This window comes from Bombyx mori, chromosome 10 (genome assembly GCF_030269925.1).
Source record: "Bombyx mori chromosome 10, ASM3026992v2".
NCBI classification, from domain to species: Eukaryota; Metazoa; Arthropoda; class Insecta; order Lepidoptera; family Bombycidae; genus Bombyx; species Bombyx mori.
In genome coordinates this window covers 5,259,513-5,282,590 of record NC_085116.1, presented here as the reverse complement: position 1 = coordinate 5,282,590, position 23,078 = coordinate 5,259,513, and the positions used below count along the sequence as shown (strand labels likewise).

Here is a 23,078-nt window from a genome sequence, read left to right as displayed (position 1 = left end):
TATTATGGTCGACTTTCATAGACCACGAAAGTTTTTAATCGACAACTTAGTTGCAACCACTGCTTTTCCTATTCCCTGTGCCGTATGACATATAACATGTAAAATAAATAGCAATCATAAGTTTTCTTAAGAATTTTATTAAAATGGATAACCAATTTATAATGTTGTTCATTATATTATTTGTCTGAAAAATACATAGAATGCGTACTCTGTACTTGTATGGTATTTTGTTTCGCAATTAGAGCTTTTATAACACAGGCGTGCAACTTTAAATAAAGAAGCTTGTGACAACTTCAGTACTTGGGAAGAAGTCCGAGCAGGGTTCCTTCAAGTTATTGTTCCGATCTAAAGTTTTTGTAAATAAACCGTTCTCGCGTTTTCGTAGTAGGCGTATAAAAAGCGCTGTTTCCATAATCGCAGGCTTACCCTAATTTTAACGTTGTAATTAAACGTTATCACCTATTATTAGTTCATTCACAATAACGAAGATAACGATATAAGCAGGTGTATTACGTATATTATGTACGTCCGCTTAACGTCAGATAAAATCTTTATATATTAGGTATATAGATAGGCAAAGACTAAACAGTTGTTTCATTTTCTATTTTGTTTGTATAAAAAAAAAAAATTTAGTTATTTGGTTGACGGCTTAGGTATAAAAAATAATATACTTACCGGGAAACGACTATATTTTTATCAAAGGAGGCAAAGGTAATTTAAGGCAATTTTCTTCTCCGTTTGTTGACAGATTTTTTTTGTTTTATTTGGTGTATTTTAAATAGTATTTGTCCTACATTTACCAGAAAACAAGTACAAAAACAAAATAAAAGAGAAAATTTGGTAAACAAAATTAATCTAAATTTTAAAGTGTCAAGTGCGTCATTATGGTTGATTTTATCATTGAGAGAATTTACTAGTTCTATTCGATGCGTACTTTTGCATAAAATCCGTCAAATGTTAATGACTTATCGAACTTATTAAGACAGAAATTATTCAAATTGGATTTAGCTGTCATGCTCTATGGGCCTAAGAGACGATTTTCTCCTCTGTAATGGGTACAAGAAGCATACTTATGCGATAAGAACAAATTGGTGCACTCAATGCCAAAATATTATATCCTTTATATGGATACTGATTCTGATCCGTAATAATAATCCGAGGTTACAATATTCAGTGTCACTGACCAGATCAACGAAGTCATTAATATCCAATCAATGAAATAGCACTGCAAACGGAAAAACAATTTGTCCTAAGTCGTTGCTTATACCCACAGCCTTCAAGTATGTAGCGATCCTTAGGCGGCTTGTGGTTAATAGATCAAATGATATGTATTGCGGAATGTTTTTAAATCTTTAATCTCTTAGTTGTGCTATAGAGAACCAAATCATTGAAAATTTTCGAAAAGCATACCCGCGAAAAAAAGGTACATATAAACAGTAAAGTTGTGTTTCGTTATCTGTACTTCTTAGAACATCGATTGAAAATCAAAGTGGAACATTTTAATCAAAAACTTCAGAGGTGTCAAGGGACACTCGGATGGAACGAAGTTCCTTTCGATTAATTAGTGAAGGAATTGAAATTTTTTTTTAAGTTATAATAATAAATTACGGCATTATGAAGAAGAAAAAAACAATACTATGAACTAAATTACTATTGTTGAAACGCTATCTCGAGAAACTGTACTCATTACGCGGACCAATCGGATACGAGCAATGTCACGCGATAAGCGCCTACACGTTGATTGGTCAGAATGACGGATCTAAAAAGTGTCGTGACAACTTTTCGTAAGAATTTTTTCCGTCTAGCCCCCTTTCACAACGCGCGATAAGGAACTTCGTTCCAAAATTTGATTATATTTCACATTTGTTTTTATAAGCAATGCGCCTTACGGGCATTCTTATGATGCCTTTTACAAAAAAAGTATCTTAAACTATTTTGGGTTTCAAGCGATATCTTTCGATAATTCGCCCCAAGTTTATTTTTTTTGCAGCATTGTATACAATGAAAACTATTAGTCACGAACCAGTGTAGGAAACCATTATACACGATGTTTGTTTATTTATGAAATTGAATTTTTCTGCGATCAGTTAGTCTAAAATTACCTATAATATATCAAATATGTAACAATGTTTAGACAATAAAGTCTATTAGGCGATACGGATACCACCGTTACGGAAAGAAAGAAAATAAATTGATCTTTTACAATAAATAATTGGGTGTGAGTAACAATATTAAGATTTGTGGATTATAACATCCACCTACAGGTTGCCATATTGCTGCAATCAAAACCGCACAATAAAGGTTTTCTTGGATCACATTTGAGAATACATATTTGAATTGCGAGAGTAATAATAATTATCGTTTGAAAACTGAATAACTATAACAATGTTGGAAATTGGCGTAAAGTTTTTGTCACTGTTGAACAATTAAAATTTTGGACATTTAATTATATGTTTGAACCCTTGTTTTTTATTATTTTGTTCCATAAAGAGCGCTTTGAGCAGGAGGTAAAATTTTATATTTTTTTCGAACAAGTACTGATCGTGTAACAGTGTTTTTCATCAGGACTTTTCCAATAACTTTTGGTACATTCGATCTCGGCTCATAATTTATAGGCGATGTCAATTTCCGAGTGTAATATGAAGTTGTAATGCGACCCTTTGAAACGCTAACGAATGATCATTAGCTCTGCTTAGAGGATTTATTATGGAAATGCCTCGAGAAATGCTGAGTTTGATTTTTTAACAATAGGTTACCGGACTTTTCTAACGTAAACTTTGCATAAGTTTGCATAAGCTGCATGTCAAAATAAGCGACAAAGTAATCTTAAAATAGTGATGATAGTCATACATTCCATACCGATTTTGGCAAGGAAGTCCCACTTCTGCTGATCGCTAGTTATTGATACATATAATATACAGCTGAACCATAGTAAACATACTATTTCAAAAATAAAACATTATTACATGCTTAGTGACACATGACACTGGCGTTTGGACTCTTATGATTGGTGATAAAGAGATGATAAGTTTTAAGAGAGAGAGGGAATATCAATTGTTTGAACAAAACGTAAGCCTTCCCTCGTAGATACTAAATACCGCTTTTGATAATGTAAGTTTATTTTTCTAATAAAAAGTTTAACCGCGAAAATGAACAAATGAGTTGACTTACAGATCGGTGAGAATAAGTTTTATAATTTTTTTATTTATTCCGGTATTGTAACAGATATTATTTATCATAAAATAAATAATCAATAGAATAGTTTCAAGAAATCTTATCCTAAATAACGCTAATGCTGCACAGAATCTAAGCTAATGTTAGAAATACGAAATTTTGCACAATTCTTATTTAATTACGCAAAACTGGCTGAATGGTTTTGGATACATGGTTGGTTCGACATTCTGTATCAGAAAAAAAAAGTAGTAGGATGAAAAGCATCCCATGTACTATGGATAGGCTACGTTTTTATTTTTTATGCTACAGTAAATATGATAGCACGCGTTGGTTGGTTCGTGATTTATGTACTAATGTATCTACAAATCGCCTAATATGTAGCTTACGGACTATAGAGTGACATAAGCATATCTTTAGTTCGGGAAAGTGTAGCGTGTTTTATATCTTTTGAATTACAAATTTGAAGCTGGTGAAATCGCGGGGCACCTCTTGCTTGTGATGATAATATTGAATCGATTACAATAATGTAGTTGATATGCAACTTTGTGTTTCTGGTGTCTAGAAATATCAATCTTTTTTTTTCAAATGCATCTGGGAAAACGAACAGAAAAATTTCCTTCTGACCCAAAAAAAAGCCATTTATTCGCACTTTAAAAATTTCCTTTGACAGCGTCGGGAGCACGTTCTTCATCTAGAAGAATGATCACCTTCGTGATGAAAGGCTGTTTTAATATTCATGATACGTAGCTTTTAGAAGCCGAAAACACATTGCTTCACGCTTCGACTACCGAATACTACCAATGCGCTTGGTTAAATTTGGTTTTTCTCGGATTAGTTTGTTGTAAATCAAAATTTACCGATATCCGCAACATTTACCTACAAAAGTTTTTGGAATGAAGTTCGACGCCGATTTTAACACGTTTTTATTAGCCGTGCCTGTATCGGAAATTTAGCACATTTATCAACCATCAAAGGCGATACAATATTCAAAGAATTTCTTGAATATGGTCGAATTTTGATCACTGCTGCTAAAGCTCTTAAATCGTGCAAAAAATATATATTAACAAACGAAATCTTAAATCTAGAATAATAAAATTATGAAATAAATATGTACCTGTCTGGCCATTAATACTGTTACATAAAAACTTTCTTTTTTCAACTTTTTAATTATTTTGAATTTGGAACACGTATATTATTTTAAAAACTTCTTTCGATTTTGCGCTATTACACATATTTTTTCGTGTCCATCATCAAATTACAATGTAGAATGGGGTGTTAAAGAGAATAGGATTGCAGTGATCGCCTTGCACAAAGTGGGTATGGAGCCGTTGGTCATATTCCAGACACTAAAAACTTGGTATCAATCGTATCTTCGTATATCGTACTATCAACAGATACAACAACACTTCGTCTGTCGAAGACCAGAAAAGATCGGGGCCGCCGCGTCCTGTTAGAACTACAAAGACTGTTAATGCTGTTAAAGCCAGAATTCGTCGAAACTCCATTAGGAAGTAAAAAATGTTATCGCGAGAAATGAAGATTCCGTCTAGGACCTTGTCGCGTATTATAAAACAAGACCGGCTCGGTGCTTATCGTCGATATAAAGGACATGCCCTAAATCAATCTTTACAATTAAAGAGAGTGGATCAATCAAAACACCTTCTGTCGCGGTACGCAGGTGAAAGGCACAGAAATATGCTCTTTACCGATGAAAAGTTTTCACGACTGAAGAACACTACAATAAGCAAAATGATAAGGTGTACGCTCACAGTTCTAAAGAAGCTGCTCAAGTGGTCGGAAAGGTATAACATGGCCATCATCGTCCGTCAGTGAGGGTTTGGTGAGGCGTGTCTTATCCAGGAGTCAGAAAACTAAAGTTTTTTTGAAAAAAGTGTTGACTCAAGCCAAAGTGTATCAAGATATAGTCTTGGATCATGTTGAGAAACCTCTCAGTATTACACTTTTTAAAAAAAAAAAAAAAAATTATACCGAGGACTTTCCAGCAGAACTCTACACCTGGTCACAAGGCACCAACTACTCAAGCCTGGCTTGAAACCAACGTTCCCGACTTTATGAGAGCTGAAGACTGGCCCTCATCTAGCCCAGACCTCAACCCTTTAGATTTCAAATTATCGTCAGTTTTAGAGGATATGGCCTGCCCTAAACGACAAGGCGACATTGAGTCTCTTAAAAAATCTTTGGGGCAAGCAGTGGCGAAATTTCCTTTGGAAACAGTACGTAAATCCATAGATTCGCGGCCAAACAAATTAAAGGCCTGTATAAAAGTCAAAGGTGGCCATTTCGAAAAGAATATTTTTTTATTTTTTGCTGAAACTTTAATAAATATGTAGGTATAATTTTTTATAATATTACATTATTTCATTTAAAAAAAAAGCATTTTCATTTGTAACAGAAGTAATGGCTGGACTAGGTACATATATATCCATATCTATATATATATTTTTACTTGATCCGTAATTAATAAGTATCTGCAAACCGATCTGCATTCGATTCATTCGGGCAAGACTAATATTTGTTAAATATTTCCCGATCTATTGTACGATTTTCGTTCAAATAACTATATACCGAGATTGCGACACATCTGTGCCGTGTGGAGATTTCTGTAGCAATATCAAAAAGAAAACAAGTCACGTAACGTTGTTATCGTCCTAGATGCTAAGACCTCAATGAAAATACAGAGTAGGTACAGCTCAGGAAATTGTCTATCTCGATATCTGACAGGAAGAATGCGATTATACTGAGGCGCGACGTAAAGATTACACGTTACATTTGGTACTCTAAATCCTACGTCTTTGTATTGTGATATACGAAGCAAATACTCGCCACGGTTAGTTAAGTTTATTATATTACTCAATTATAGCTTTTATTTATATTGTACAAAAAGAACCAGTGAAATCTCGAATCTTCTATGTAACTGTAACTTCTGTAACTGTACTGGGACCTTAGACTCATATCTCAAGGTGGCGGCATTTAGGTAGGTACGTTATAGATGTCTATGAGCTCCGGTTACACCAGATGGACCGTGATCTCGACCACCCATTTAATAAATAAAAAACTTCCTACATAGGTTTATGTGGCCAATTCCTTGGGTCCGCGGTCTGCTCCCAACACCTAGCAGATCGTCAAGTCCCACATACCCCGTGGCCCCCCTAGGCGCGGGGACCTCGTAGGAGGTTTGGCCCGAAAGAAAAAAAAAGGTTTATGTGGCCATATCAACATACCTACGATAACTATACGAAGCTTCAATCCAATCGAACGTTTAGAACTAACATTTTGAAGTCTGCTAAAAATACCACATTCTTCATTCAGGTAAATTTAATGGCCTTCATCGAAAGTGGGAATGAACGAGATTGATAGCAGCCTCGCTATTATTTTCTTAGGTGACCACAGCTGCTCTGCTCATCTTGTGTATAACAATATGCCCATGATTTTGTTCTTAATAAGAATTGATTTTAATTCTTGTTTTTTATTTGTCCTGTCTTTATTTTGTCGCTTAATTTTTTGGATTTTATACATTCAATTGGATTGAAACATTGTATAGTTATTAGTGTTTTTGAAATAGTCAATTCTACGCATGTCGGATGGTGAATGGATACGAATTTAATTGGTTTACTTTCCAACACCACGTGCATTCTAAATTCGAAGTAATCGACTTAATAATTGAAGAGTGAGTCAAGTGAGAGAAACAATCGAACCTACATTTTGGCAAGATTCAGACTTTGGTGCATCTAAATGCTTACAAGCATGGCTGAACGATGATATCTTCAATACTTTACGATTTTCTTAGCCTCAACTAAGAGGGTTAAGCTAAGTGCAAAGGTACTGTACCAGATTGCATTTCCAATAACAGTGGAACTCTACAGTGAATAATTACTTTAAAAAAAAGCGTTGTTACATCGGCGGCCTTGTTTGTATTCTCAAATTTAAAACGATCTAAGCGTACATTCGCATCACAAGTAGCTAATCGGTAGACCGACATCTAAATGTATCTTCATGTTTACAATTTTATAGGAAACAGTGTGAAGTGACGTAGGGAAGGCTTAGTTTTAGTCAACGTACAACTGAATAAAAGGGCGGGTTACTGAACGCTTGTTAGCTTGTTCCCCCTGCAATCCCCATGGTGCACGCGACGGGCGCCAACCCGGCGACGGCGTGTCTGTCATGGTGTCGCACGACCCCATGTCCTGGAGTACGGCAGTTGCGCGCCGGGAACCGTCCCTGACGCCACACCATGAAGCTGCACACCGCCTACATTATATTTTTAATTAATTTAGTGCAAGTAACCGCGAAGATTAGTGGCGGGCCGCGTGGCCGTTTTAGTAACCATCAGACGCACGGTCATCATCACGTCAGTGCACACCACGCCCATTACTCCTACCACCCTCCGAACCAAATACATTTCACGTGTCGTTATTGTTCATCGCCGTCCTCGTATCCCGTCTACCACGGCCTGCCGCCGACCTACGTCTACAGATTCAGAGAATCCGGCAGCCGTTTCGGAGACTTACTGACGGGACTCGCTCTGTACAATCTCGGGCGATCGATAACGGAGCATTCACCGCACTCGCATTACTATGCGGCTCGCGATGATGAGAAGTGTTCATTACAGGTCATCGAAAGATCACATTTCGAAGAGACGATCGTCCCCTGTTTTGTAATGTCAAGTTTTATGGAAAGCGTTGCGAGGCCAAAGGCTGAGTCACATTTAGTGGATATAAAGTCGTCTCATATTGACGTTGAGCCATTTCTGAAGAATAGCGATGATTCAATTAAGATAACAAGAGACCAAGAATGCGTGTTGTGGCATAACATGACGATGCTAAAAGAGCGCAATAACGTGCCTTGTGCGTTATTGAAGGCGTATTCGGAGACAATGAAGCCTTCAGGAGTACCGGTGTACATATGGCTACCGGTGTTGGTGGTAACGGTGATTATTATATCGATTTGCTGTCGATTTTGGAGAGTCAAAAAGAAAAATGATTACATTACCGACGATGATCTTTTTAGACAACCGCCGCACGGTAATTACTATCCCGATGTTGTAAAATAAAGCCGCGGGCCTAATTTGTATCTTAAGACAAGTTATTCTATATTTCGTAGAAAAATAATTTTCGTGTTTGTATTAATAATTAGAAATGGGAAAGGCGCACAAAAATACTGCAATAAGATTTTGAGTTAACAAATATTGTTTATGTAGCTCAATTACGGAACTTAATAAGCTTTACAAAATATTTATACTAAGTTACTTAAGTTTCTGATATATTCATAATTGTTTTTTTACATTTTTTTTTAAACGTGGTATGTGTTTGAATTTGTACTGCTTCTTAGCTATATTTTATCTTTATAGAAAGTTTTTATACGATGTAATCTTTAGTGATGGACGCGTAAAATAAAGAATATGATATGGAGATATGATTGTTTTATTCATGAAACGAGATAAAAACAAAAAGCCTTTGTTCCATAATTGATTAATTACTGTTTTATCTTTAATAAAATAGACAATAAATTGACTTGGATATCGTGGTGGTGGTCTAATACGTCAGAGAGCACACCGGTGTGTAGCAAAAATCGTTTTTATCTTTTTTCTCGGTTTTTTCTTTATATATTTTTTTCGTTTTTCTAAACTGATAATTTGAGATGAATCATTAAAAAACATGCTATTCTTAAAATGGTCACTAAGGTATCCAGAATGGATTAGAATCAATTAAAATTGTAAATGATTTCATTTTCTAATTCAGTTCAGTTCAGATTCAGTTTCTAATGTCAAGAATTTAACTACAAAGTACAAACAACAAAAGTACGAACAAAAAAATATATTTTTTCAAAATCCACAGATACAAAAATGACAGAGAAAACTATGAACATAATGTACGTATCAAAAAATACACAGTCGCCCATTGTATATTCTCCCTTTTTAAAGGTATTCCTTCATCAAGACAAGCATAGTTACCAAATGCAAAAATTGCCCGATTGGCCGATTATGGCCCAATTCAGCTGAAATTGCCCCCAAAGTCTGGCACTACTTTATGAATAAACGGATTGAAGGAAATAGTTAGATCGTCGTGTTATTATCGTTATAAGCACTTGTGCTTCGTAATAATTTAAAATGACTAATACTATAATTTACATATTTTATTAAATGTAATACCAGATCTCTACCCATTTTAATAAAGTTAATTGAAAGTTACATAGGATTGCAACGGAAACTTAATAGTTTTAAACTCTTGAATATTTGATATATATTTTGGGATGCATTTAGATTATAAAATACAGGTTTATATTACTCGTATGATACATACAATAATCATACAACAAAATCCAAAATAGACGCGATGTCATGTGTGTTTGATGTCAATGCAACAGCCAACATTCGTCGTTATTACCGTGAATTCATTGACCTAAATCATAAACATGTTTTCGGTAATTACTTCGATTAATTTCATTATGAGTATATATTATTTTCGTAAATATAAAATCAACCATTACGTCAAAAATTAGTTTTTTCAGCTTCTTCTACGAACGTAAGATGAATACAAGCCATTAAAAGAAATGATTTTAGGACACTGTAAAATATACGTGATTTTTATATACACATGTACAGTACATGTGTATAAAAATATATATAAAAATGTATATAATAATAAATAATGTATAATTTGGTCAAATAGCTTAAGCTAGTATATTTTCCTGTGCAATGGCGATTGAAAACGCATATGAGACAAGAACGGGTACATCCACTGTATAAAAACCAGATAACTTTTAAAGACATAGTGACATCGACCAGGATCGATCTTGGATAGTAGATCTAGTTTCCCTGTTAAAAGTTTCAAAATTAATTCTACTCTAAATCGTTTGTAAATGTTTAATACCAAACAGTCTACTGATTGCCGTTGACATTATTGCCATGAATATTGGGTATGGATTATAATTGTTCAAAATTATGCTTCGAATCCTCTGGCAGGTATCGGAATAACAATAATTATAATATAATACAAATTTTATAAATTTTGCGGTTATTTTTCGAACATCCCTACCCATAATGCTCCCCCAGTGTGGTCAGAGCGCGAAGGGCCCAATCTCGGCGGTCCGTGCTGGAGTCATGGTCCAGGCGGCTGGCCGATCCTTCGGCTGGTCGTAGCGCCGTCGAGGCGATTCGCCCGATTCTTGCGGATTGGGTGAATCGTGACAGAGGACGCCTCACTTTCCGGCTCACGCAGGTGCTCACTAGGCATGGTTGCTTTGGTGAGTTCCTGCACCGGATCGGAGCCGAGCCGACGGCAGAGTGTTACCATTGTGGTTGCGACTTGGACACGGCGGAGCACACGCTCGTTGCCTGCCCCGCATGGGAGGGGTGGCACCGTGTCCTCGTCGCAAAAATAGGAAATGACTTGTCGTTGCCGAGTGTTGTGGCATCGATGCTCGGCAGCGACGAGTCGTGGAAGGCGATGCTCGACTTCTGCGAGTGCACCATCTCGCAGAAGGAGGCGGCGGGGTGCGTGAGAGACGCACAAGCCCGCCGCCGTCGAACGGGGGCCAGGGAGGCGGATCTCGCCCTAGCCCTGGCCCTCTAAGTGTTTCGGGTCCCCCTCATATGTCGGTCTGGGGCCCAGCGAAGGGGGCCTAAGAAGACGACGTGCAAGCTGCTCTGCACGCGTTTTACGCAAGAGCATCCGGGTGATGGAAGGCCGGCTATCCTCGATTTTTCGTAGGATAACCAATTCAAACCGGCGCCATCTAGGCGGGCTTCGGACAGCCTGCCGACCGAGAGGGCTGGTGGTCGTGGCGCCGACGATCGTTGGCCCGGCGTCCCGAGGGGGAGGGTGATGGGAGAGATGTGCTCCGCACTAAACGCTTCACTCTCCTCCCCTTGCCTTTTCATGAGTTCTGTCTCATGCGAGGGTCGGACATTGGTTGTTGAGCGACAGGAGGTTTTAGTCGGTTCGACTCCGATATGCCCTACCCTCCATCCCCAGTGGAGGGTGGGAGTCCGGCGATTTCCTCCTGACAAAAAAAAAAAAAAAATCCCATAATGCTCATCCACTCTGAAACTGGGTAGTAAAGATAACAAATACACAATTAAATCTATATCTATAAAAATGAATTGCTCTTCGTTAGTCTCTCTAAAACTCGAGAACGGCGGGACCGATTTGGCTAATTTTGGTCTTGAATTATTCGTGGAAGTCCAGAGAAGGTTTAAAAGGTGAATAAACATGAAAATGCTCGGAATTAATTAAAAATAACAATTTTGTTTTCCCTTTGATGTGTCCCCCTTTGGACGGATTCCTTTTGATTGTTTTAAGTTTATTTTATACAAAAGTTTAGGTCTTTTATCTATCGATTGAGGCACTACGAAGTCTGCCGGGTCAACTAGTTAACGATAAAAACGAAGAAGAAATGTTATGACAATAAACGATTACGCAGCGAAAACCAATAGAAAATTATTTTTCTGTATTAACTAAAATGTGGAACGGGCTTCATTAAAAATCGGTATTTAATGGAATTTCCCGATTGAAAATAAACAACAAATTTGTAACTGAGTTAATGTTTCCGGCGATAAAGCTTTTTAAATGAAAATTAACATGTATTTTCTATAAGCTATTGGCTTCAGTTTTCGCGTAGGCATAATTAAAATTAGTTTTACGGTATCTCACTAACTACCCCGTCTTTTGGTAGCCAAATGCGACGTCAACCCTTATACGAGTACAGTGCAAGAAAATTGAATTTATTTGGCTTCAAGTGTTTCTTGGTGATTCTAATAGATGTGGTAGTTATACAGATATATAATTTAATTAGCTTACTCGAATCACGGGCTGAATGCCACAACTATTTCAATTAGTACTACACGTAGAGCAGGGGGCTCCCAAACTTATTTTGTCTATTGCCCACTTTGAGAATAAATTTTTTTTTTTTTTTTTTTTTTTTTTTTTTTTTTTTTTTTTTTTTTTTTTTTTTTTTTTTTTTTTTTTTTTTTTTTTTTTTTTTTTTTTTTTTTTTATTGCCTTTGTAGGCAGACGGTCATACGGCCCACCTGATGGTGAGTGGTTACCGTCGCCCATGGACTTCAGCAATGCCAGGGGCAGAGCCAAGCCGCTGCCTACCGCTTAATACTCTCCATAAGCCTCGTTTGAAGAAGGACATGTCATAGCGCTCGGGAAACACCGTGGAGGGGAGCTCATTCCATAGCCGGATGGTACGTGGCAAAAAAGATCTCTGGAAACGCACTGTGGATGACCGCAGTGGCTCCAGGTAGTATGGATGAACTCTACTCCGGTGGCGGGCGGTGCGATGGTAAAAACGAGATGCTGGTATCATCTCGAACAATTCCTCAGAGCACTCCCCATGGAACATACGGTACAAAATACAGAGGGAACCGAAGTCCCTCCGCAGACCCAGAGGCTCCAAACGATCCGAGAGAATGGGATTATCGACAATCCGAACGGCCCTCCTCTGTATGGAGTCAAATGGAAGAAGCTGGTATTTGGGAGCCCCGGCCCAGAGATGGGAGCAGTACTCCATGCGAGGCCGGACTTGTGCTTTATAAAGCAAAAGTCTTTGTCCAGGCGTGAAGTACCGCTTCGCTCTGTTGAGGACTCCCAGCATTTTGGACGCCAACTTGGCTTTGCCTTCCAAATGACTCCGAAACTGGACATCGCTCGAAATGTCGACCCCAAGTATCCCGATACTCTCGGAAGGTTGCAGGGATACTCCTTGGAATTGCGGCGCCATGACAAAGGGGTCCTTCTTCGCAGTGAACGCGCAAACTTGTGTCTTTATCGGGTTGAATTGAACCAAGTTCAATTCACCCCATTCGGAGACTCGCCGCAGAGAGTTCTCCACTTCAGACACAAGTTTTGATCGTCTCTCTTGCACCACGCTCCGAGAAAGACTCTGATGGCCGATATATCGCGCATCCCCCGTGCTGTCATCCGCATAGCAATGCATGCCATCAATAGACAGCATGTCATTGATATACAGGATGAAAAGCGTGGGGGAGAGCACCGAACCTTGTGGAACGCCAGCGTTAATGGTCATGGTATCAGAACAGTCACCGTCTACAACGACCGTGATGCTCCGCCCATCCAAAAAGCTAGCGATCCACTTGCAGAGACCCTCGGGGATTCCGTAAGATGGTAACTTCGATAGAAGTGCCCTATGCCAGACCCTGTCGAAGGCCTTCGCGATATCAAGGCTCACAGCAAGAGCCTCGCCCTTGCTCTCCAAGGCTTCAGCCCACCTGTGAGTAAGGTATACAAGAAGATCGCCAGCTGAGCGACCGTGACGGAAACCGTACTGTCGGTCACTGATCAGCTGGCGATCTTCAAGATACTTCAGGAGTTGTGTATTTATAATTCGCTCCATCACCTTGGAAAGCAAGGAAGTTATCGCGATAGGCCTGTAGCTCGATGGGTCCGACCGGTCACCCTTCTTGGGGATAGGGTGGACGTGGGCGGTCTTCCATGAAGACGGAACCCTGTTAGTGCAATAAGAGAGGCGATACAAACGCGTTAGCGCAGGTGTCAGCTCAGGGGCGCACGTTTTCAAAACCACTGCGGGGATGCCGTCTGGCCCACTCGACTTATGGACGTCCAGGAGTCGGAGCTCCCGCCTGACTGCACACTGTGTGAAGCAGATATCCGGCAGGGAGCTATCACACCGGGGGATGTTCGGTGGTGTGGCACCCCCGTCGTCCACAGTCGAGTTCGAGGCGAAGAGTTTGACCAGAAGGTCAGCCTTCTCTTTCGCGCTGTGGGCCAGATTGTCATCGGACTTGCGCAGTGGTGGGAGACTAGACCTGCAGAAGTTTCCTTCTGCAGCTTTGGCGAGCGACCAAAAAGCACGGCTCCCGGAGGGATAGCTCTTCAATCGCTCGCCAACTCTAGCGACGTGCTCCGACTTCGCCTTAGCAATTACATTCTTGTAGGACCTGGAAGCGGCGTTATATTTCCGCCTTTCCCCTGAGATGTTAGGATCCCGACGTCTCCTGGCATTATCCCATGCCACGTATGCGGACCGCTTGAGGTGTGCAGCATCCCTGCTGGCATTGTTATACCAGGGTCTGCTGCGACCCCCAACGGGCACTTCAGGGGAGGGGATAAACAATTCCATCCCCTGGAGCACCACGTCTTTAAGACGGTCCGCACAGACGTCAGGATCAGCAAAGGAAAAGCAGAACCGCCCCCATGGGTAGGATGCGTAAAATTCACGCAATCCATCCCAATCTGCTGACATATACCGCCAAACTCTTCGATACCTGGTCGTCGTTCGACGATCAGGACGAGAGAGTGGTACGGCAGCACGAATAAGGCAGTGATCAGACGATCCAAGCGGAGCGTCGACCACCACACTGTATCCGGCCGGATCTGTGGTCAGCAGAAGGTCCAACAAAGAAGGCTCGTGCCCCTCGATATCTGGGACACGGGTGGGCTGTGTCACCAGCTGGGAGAAGCCGTAGGCCAAGGCGAAATCGTAGGCAGTCCGAGCCGGGAGGTCAGTGGTTCTGGACCCCAACCACTCTTGGTGGTGAGCGTTAAAGTCTCCAAGAACCACCACCTCCGCAGATGGGTACTGCTCAAGCACGCGGTTAGTCCCCTCTTGCACATGCTCAAACAGAGCTGAACCTGCATCACTGCTGTGGGACCTGTACAGGCACGCGTAGATTCGGCTACGGCCCCCGTGATCTACGCGCAGCCACAAGAGGGACAGGTCCCGTTGTTCGAGGCCCCGAAGACGGCGACAACAGACATCAGCCCGGACGAATACGCACACCCCGGCTTTACGCAGGAAGTTGTGCTCCAATACGTAGCCGGGGTATTCAAGGTATGAGGTATCATCCGGAGCAGATATCTGCGTCTCCGTTAAAAAAAGCAGGGCAGGCTGCGCCGTCTCAAGGTGGTGGTGTACGGCGTCAAGGTTGCTATGTAGGCCCCTGACATTGCTGAAATCCACATTAAATGTGGAATGGGGGACCGCCTGTGAAACCCTTTTCTTTTTTTTGTCGTCTTCATGATTCTTAAGTTTACGGAGAGTAGGATTAGGAGAGGTAGGATGTTGGAGGTGAGATCGAGGCAACACCTGAATGAAGCGCGGAACATAGTACGTGCTCGACCACGGGTTGCGTGAGAGACTGACGCAGGGCATGGAAGGGCCCCCAGTCCACTCTGCGTGCGATCGCCGGGATCCACTCCGGTCTCCGACTCCGGCACGACGACCGCACGACAGGATTTTACACCGGTTGGCGGGACAGCTTCCCGGGGCGGAGTTTAGTAGAGACACCCGGGTTCAGGTCCCCTACTGACCGGCGGGCGGCAGCGGGTACCGTTTCACTGGGTCTCCCTATACCCCCGTCAAACAATCACGCCCCGTGAGTTCGCACGCACGTCTGCTCCGCAAGTTCCAGGCGTCACCAAGACTTAACCCCAACAAGGAAGGGGAAAGGGAAGGGATAGAACTGGCTCTCCAACCCACACGCCGGAACACAGCTAGGCTATTTGGCGGCGGACTCTAGTTGGAGGGTGGTCGCCAGCCAGTCGGACTAGGTCCTACCACCGGTTATATTTTCGGCTCCCGTTTAGCACCACCCAGGGGTCACTTGTAGGGAATCGCGGGTTAAACCTACGGAAGCGGGAAGCACCAACCCCCATTATTTTTTAGCGCCCCCATTTTTTCACCTGCTTAAAACCACTATAGAGAGAGCTCAGTCCGGTGTCTATGAGTCCTAGATGAAATAACAAATTGCCTCCCAAGCCTCTACACAACGCCCCCATTTTATTCCGGGCCTCTTACCGCCTCCCTTTAGGCCTACAGCGTCCACAAGGGGGCGTTATCGCCCACTTTGGGAAAGACTGACGTAGAGCATGCTTAAATTCTACTGTAAATAAGACATGCGACACGGATACATAATTCAGAATTGCTAATTAAAATTTCATTGTTAAGTCAATAAACCTACCTTTACCGGTGATGCGAGCACGCAAATTAGGTATTTCCAATCTGCCTATTTTTGCAGTGAAGTAATCTTGTATTCCTGTTTGAAGATCATGAAGACGGTTATGAAACACAATTGGGGAATACCATCACATGTTCATATTTTGGTGTTTATGGACTTTCATGACTTTGTATAAAGACTTCGTATTAAGAGATACAAAGTGAGTTGTGACCTCGTCTGTCCACAGCAATATAAAATTAAATCTGGTGTTAACTGGAGCGCATAGTAACCACAAGAACACGACGCCACAGACATGTGTACTGTTTATGTTTATGAGTCAGTATTTTCTTCGGTTTTCGCTAGACCGTAGACATAATTGCAGACATGATTGCGTTGTCCGTGACCACGAAAATGTATGTAATGTATTCGACACGTCAGAATGAAAATAATAAACGCGAGATAAAATCGTAGCACTAGTATTGTAGAGAGAAGATGCATGTGACTAGGAGATGTATGGAAATGGTAGTGCAAGGTAGAGGGGGAAGAGGTCGACCGAAGAAGACATGGATGGAGTGTGTGAATGGCGATATGAGAGAGAGAGCAGTGAGTGTTGAGATGACGGCTGATAGAAGAGAATGGAAGAGAAAAATTAGCTGTGCCGACCCCATCTAGTGGGTTAAGGTGGAGAAAAAGAAGAGTATTGTTTTATTAGTCAGTTCGCGGTAATTAATGACTAGTAAAAATATTGTATACTATTTCGGTTTGCTTAATAGACTTATATATTATTATATGTATTAGTATTTTTTTCCTAGATCAAAAAAAAAGTTTTTGTTAAATTCATTGACGTCAGTTATCTTGATATTATGTATCACTATCTTCTAATGTGATTTGTTAATGGTGGAAATCTGTTTGCTTTTCGCTGTACCTATCTTTAACATACTGATATATTGTATTGTTTGTTTCACAAATATATAAGATGAATGATACATTATATTAGTGCATCCGTGAAACGAACCACCGCCGGGTCGTCGTTCTAGACATTTAATTTCGGATTTTCCCGACCAACTCTCGGTTCTTTTAAGCATTGCGAATACTGGTCAAAGTTCGACCTTTGCCGGAACTTAATCCAGAGACACAAACCATTGAGATTCTCGTCGGATGTTTTCAGTGGTTTGTGACTCCGATTTGGTGATAGATTCACCGAAGTATTGCTCTTCCTAGGGCTCTCAGGGTAAACTACTTCAGGCTGGGTCCCATAAGCTCACTCAACAGTCAAGGTGAAGCCTAAATAGCTTCTTGAAGCAACTAGCGGATAAGGAGGAAATTTAAAAAAATGTGCAATTCATTCATTATTGCAATACACGAGGAATGCGTTGAGAATTTAAGACTGGCCATTTAATTGGGTTACCACAATTTTAGTTCACTAGATTTCGTATCTCATATATTTATATCTTATTCTATGCTGAAAATTTGAAATTAAATTTTGATGGCCTATTTAAAAAAGCCACTAAAATAAAACAGTGCTTAGTAAAACCACCGATGTTTTAATTTAATTACAAAATTGAGTTAACAAAATTTTCGCGTAATGCTTTTACGTAATGATTTATGATCCTTTATCTGTCGTTCATACAATACCCACGTGGACAGCTGCAAATACTGTATACGTCATAGCTTTGATCGATGTTTTGCGTCATGTAACGTACGGCAGATTATATTTCATATCTAGTGCACATATCACAGTGTATTACAAAAAGATAATATTATTATGTAAACGAGATGAGTCTGAGAGTTTATTGTTTAGATTTATTAAATTTTCATAGCTATAGATGAAATTAGGAAGTGCATATTAATATATGTTTACATGTAGGCACGCGATGTGTTAATCTCGCACTGTGAACAAATTTGGAGTTCGTTTTCAATGGAGAGGCAGGAGAGTTAATATTTATAACCTTACTGGTGGTAGGACCTCTTGTGAGTCCGCGCGGGTAGGTACCACCGCCCCGCCTATTTCTGCCGTGAAGCAGTAATGCGTTTCGGTCTGAAGGGTAGGGCAGCCGTTGTAACTATACTGAGATCTTAGAACTTATATCTCAAGGTGGGTGACGCATTTACGTTGTAGATGTCTATGGGCTCCAGTAACCACTTAACACCAGGTGGGCTGTGAGCTCGTTCGCCCATCTAAGAAATAAAAAAAAAACCTATTATTTTTATAAAACTTAAAAAAAATATGACATTGTCATTATTATAGCATTGTAATCCTCAGTAGTTGTTGAATTATTTAACTTACTATTTTGAACACTAGCCATGTTCAATGGCACCATGTTTAACATGGGAATAGTTACATTAGGTCATATTCTTCGTATTATTTTACGTCAAACATGCGGCAAAGAGACAAAACATTGGTCGCTTCGTATAATTCAATATTCTGAATGGCATGAGCTGACATGTAAGGCAACATGAAGGCTTAAAACGAATCAAAGATTCCCTGACATTTAAACAAACATACATATGTACCTACCGAATACACCAAGATAATAACGCCCTACCATTACCATTAAAACACCATAATATTATTCCTTCACCGTGGAGGTTGTTTGTAAACGAGTGTCGGTCGGTAGGTAGGCTAGATAACTACGTATGTTCCTAAAGAACTTGGTATCTACGGCAGATTTGAAAATATGTAGGTAATATATAGGAAAATATGTCTTTGAAGTGAGACCATTCATCAAAATAACATTAAAGCAATCAAAGTAATTATACATAAATATTATTGTCACAGAAATATAAACATGAATAAGAAGCCAAAAAAGTCAAAAGAAACATTGATTGTTTGTGTGTAATGGAAATCGTAAAAGTTTATTAGGGTAGAACAATTGTAGTTCGACTGCGGCGTTTTGGGTCAAGAATGTACGAAACCACTTAAAGAATATTAATACTCACAGATTTTTATTGTAATGGATATTTTGTTAGATCCGGATAAGGACAAGACTTTGATTAAAATGTTATTATGATAATGTTTTTAAATAGAGGCGTTTCCTGGGACTACAGTAGAAACCCGCCCTAGACACGTCCTTACGGATCCATCAGATCCAATAACCTTTGCATTAGACGTCTTCAGCTCTAACACTAGGAGCAGGCTTAGGGACCTCGGTAACCGTACTCGTCGAACTCGACAAAGAGTTCGCCGTGCAACCTAACCCATTAATCAGCTCGCTGAGTTTCTCGCCTGATCTTCTCAGCGGGTCGCGATTCCGATCCGGTAGTAGATTCATTCGCGAAGTAGCTATTCTCGAGCTGTTAGGTCTCCTTCGGAGGCGCTCGGGTAGCTGTTAGAAAATCCCACCCCTCCTGGCTGAGCCTTTGCTCGCCCACCTGTCCTGGTGAAACTGGAAAGGCCTACGAGCCACCAGTAATCCGGCAATCATAAAAAAAAAAGTTGAAACCATTGATAACGTTTTTGTAACATCTAATATGTAGTTGTAAAATGACGTAACAGTTAACAAAAAGATAGGGAAGGGCGACTTCATTAACCACTCTAACAATGAAAGGTTAGGGGTAAAAATAACATGCGTAGTATGACGTTAAGGAGAACAATATTAATATAATGGTGCGCGCGGTACACTAGACACATCCGACTGAGTTTCTCGCTGGATTTTCTTAGTGGGTCGCGATTCCGAACCGGTGGTAGATTTTGGGAAGCACTGCTCTTGTTAGTGTCAGCGCCAATTTTCTCAGGTTCAGCCCCGTGAGCTCATTTGCCAGCCATAGCGTAGCCGGAATAGCCCCATAGGCTACAAACGAATAGGTAGGGAAAAAAATAATGAATCCATCACGACCCACTTGGTGTTAAGCGGTTACCGGAGCTCATAGACATCTACAACGTCAATGTCGCCACCCACCTTGAGACATCAGTTCTAAGGTCTCCGTTTTTATATTACAACGGCTGCCCCACCCTTCAAGCCGAAACGCACTACTGTTTCACGGCATACATAGGCAAGGTAGTGATACCTACCCTTATGGATCCACAAGATGTACTACCATCAGTTACAAGTAATAAATTGTGAGATTCATAAAAACCTCCAGGTTTTATGGAAAATTGTGTGAAAAAAGGGGATGTGAAGGTCATGAAACGCTCTCTCGTCCTTTTTGTTATAAGGTAGTAAGTGGAAATAAAATAATTTCGTAGAAATAGGTTTTTTTTTTCTTTTTCGACTGGAGTGATTAAGAGGTCAAAGTAGACGGTAGCAAGTAAATACAAATTCGAATCAAAGTTCCATAATTAAATTTGGAAGCCGGCTGTGTCAACCTAAAAAAAAGAAGTAACAAAAAGTTTAAATTAGCAATAATAATATTACTTTGTTATTATTAACAGTAACACTATTGTGTTAATAATCAATAAAAATAATAGTAGTACTAGAGAATTACATCATCGTTCTCATTGTTAATTATTTTCATGGTAATTAAATTAGTTTTATTTTTTCATTATTGAAACTTCTTATCTATTTTTTATGCAAGAATCTCTAGTTTATCTAGTTCATCTAACAAGGAGCTAACTAAGAGATTACAATCACTAAACTCGCCACTTTATCTTCTTCAGCATAGCACGATCTTCATTGAATAATTTAAGCATTTTTTTATTTCCTTTGTAGGCAGTCGAGCATACGTCACCTTAGCAATGCCAGGGGCAGTGCCAAGCCGTTGCCTAACGTTAACCGCATCGAAAGCATTTAAAAAATAAGATAACTTTAATTGAATTTAACGTTTATAAGGAAAGATTCACGTCTGCAATACAGGACATGTTTACGTTTTGAATTAAACAATTTGGCAATGTCCCAGGAAAGTTCAAATTGTAAGCAATTCATAAGAAAAATAAAAATACTCCGGCGTTCAATTAGAGGTTTGTTAATCGGTGAGCAAGGATACCACAGTCATATTGGAAGCGCGTTTGTCGTCACGATATTTCAATAATTCCATATAATTAATACTCTTGGTCGTGGTCATATTTCTAAATCTGTTTGCAAAATGGCCGACGGATTATCACAATTGGATAGTCCGTGATAGACTCAGTGACACCATTTGCAGCAATTTTTTATTTATTTCTGTGACTTTTTTGTGTTATGTTATGTGACAAACGAACGCTTACTGCAGCTTAAAATGTGTTAATAATGATTTTACAAAACTAGAACGATTAAGTTTCCATTTTAATTTTGTAATCGTCATTATGAAAATTTACATATATCTGTGAGTTTTTTTTTCTATTTAATTTTAAACGAAATAAATTTGATTTGTACACTATTATAAACTTAGTTAATAAATAATTCACAAAATGAAAAAAACTACATTAGTATCGTCCCAAATTAAAAATGTAAATTTACGAAGAGGATTTTTGTATTAAAAGCTTTCTTAATAGACCAAATAGAATGACAAAGAATATTGGGATCATTGGATTGGGTTTTAAGCATGCAACGGGAGCCAGAAAGATGAAAAACTACGGTCTAGATAAAGCGAGCAGGGTCGCGTTCATACCTGATCCTGTGGACCGAATGGTAAACAGTCGACGTCGCCCAAAAACGTCATTACGGACCCTCCCGATCCACTAACGGTGCTTTTAGGTACCTCAAGCACCGGTCACCGTCCTCGCAGAACCCGTTGCTTGCGACGAAGGGCTCGACGAGTAAATTAGCCCATAGACACAGTCCACTGAGTTTTTGGCCGGATCATCTCAGTGGGTCGCGTTTCCGATCCGGTGGTAGATTCTGCGTAGCATTGCTCTTGCTAGGGCCAGTGTTAGCAACACTTCCGGCTCGAGCCCCGTGAGCTTACCTACACGTTAGGGTGAAGCTGAAATAGCCTCTCAAGGCTATCAGTATAGGTAGGAAAAAAAGGGTCGCGTCTTGTTGCGCACCGTGTAGTAAGACCACCAATCGTTCTTTTTTTGTAACTGAAACACAATAATTGTTTCATGTCAGTTTAATTTACACCCAGACTTGCAGATGAAAGTACCGAAATGTTTTCAGAAACATAAAACAATGTTATTAGGTCAATGCCCAAGTATGAAATCGAAAATACTGTCGCCTACGACAATTTAAGAATTCGGAAAGTCGTGAAATGTATTCGTATCCTATAAATTTATTATTTAACCGTTTCTAAAATTGAAAATTAATTTGTGCTTTAAATTGCGATAAAATGCAAGGAAGGTGATTCTGCGATAATGATTGCTTGCTTTTAGGCAATAAAAAATATTTAAAGTCTCTGCGTCCCTAATATGTGACAGCATATTTCGTCGAAAGAAAATGTTTTGGATTTTTTTCATAAATCATTATTTTGTGAGCAGTTTTTTTTTAAGTATTGATTTATGTGTTACAGAAACAAAGAAATGCTACTTTTACATGCTAAGTCTTGTTTATTACCCTTGTAGGCAGATGAGCATAAAGGCCACCTGTTGCTGAATGGTTATCGTCGCCCATGGTCATCATCAAAGCCAAGGGTAGAGCCAGGCCGCTGTCTACCGGCTTTACATCATTGTGAGAACATTTATCATTGCAAGAAAGATCATGACACTTAAAAGTTCAAACAGCTACTACATATATTATAGTTAATATACATACTACTCTACGGGACAAACATTATTGCATTGTTTTTCTTTTCAAACAATTCAAGTATTCTCAGTTATTTGATATTCAGTACCTGCTATTCATGTAAAAAACTCATCAACAATTTATAACACGACTTTCATTTACAAATTCTACAAATAAAATTTTCACAAATTCAAACATTGACCATCCATATCCATAAATGCAGATACGGCTATTTATTAGATTAAACGGATATAATATACGACACCGTTCGTCCACAGAGACAATACTGCCAAGACTATGCAGATATGGTGCAGATACTATGAGGATATGGATAGGATTATCCCTACGACTTACGAAAACGGACGATAATGATATGATTATAA

General features: G+C 39.7%; 2 protein-coding genes and 1 non-coding gene across 3 annotated transcripts in view; all 3 read left to right on the top strand.

Moving 5' to 3' along the window:
• Nucleotides 1-23,078, top strand: part of LOC101736582 (adenosine receptor A2b) — a 58,489-nt gene that overhangs the window by 1,889 nt on the left and 33,522 nt on the right. The window lies entirely within an intron of this gene.
• Nucleotides 5,778-8,605, top strand: LOC134199480 (uncharacterized). Its single transcript, XM_062670477.1, has 2 exons — nucleotides 5,778-6,022; nucleotides 7,207-8,605. The coding sequence occupies exon 2, from the start codon at nucleotides 7,427-7,429 to the stop codon at nucleotides 8,243-8,245; it is 819 nt and encodes a 272-aa protein (XP_062526461.1). The 5' UTR covers nucleotides 5,778-6,022; nucleotides 7,207-7,426; the 3' UTR covers nucleotides 8,246-8,605.
• Mir3207 (microRNA mir-3207) lies at nucleotides 7,212-7,322 on the top strand. The gene has a single exon (NR_107490.1). It is a non-coding gene; the product is annotated as a microRNA mir-3207 (primary transcript).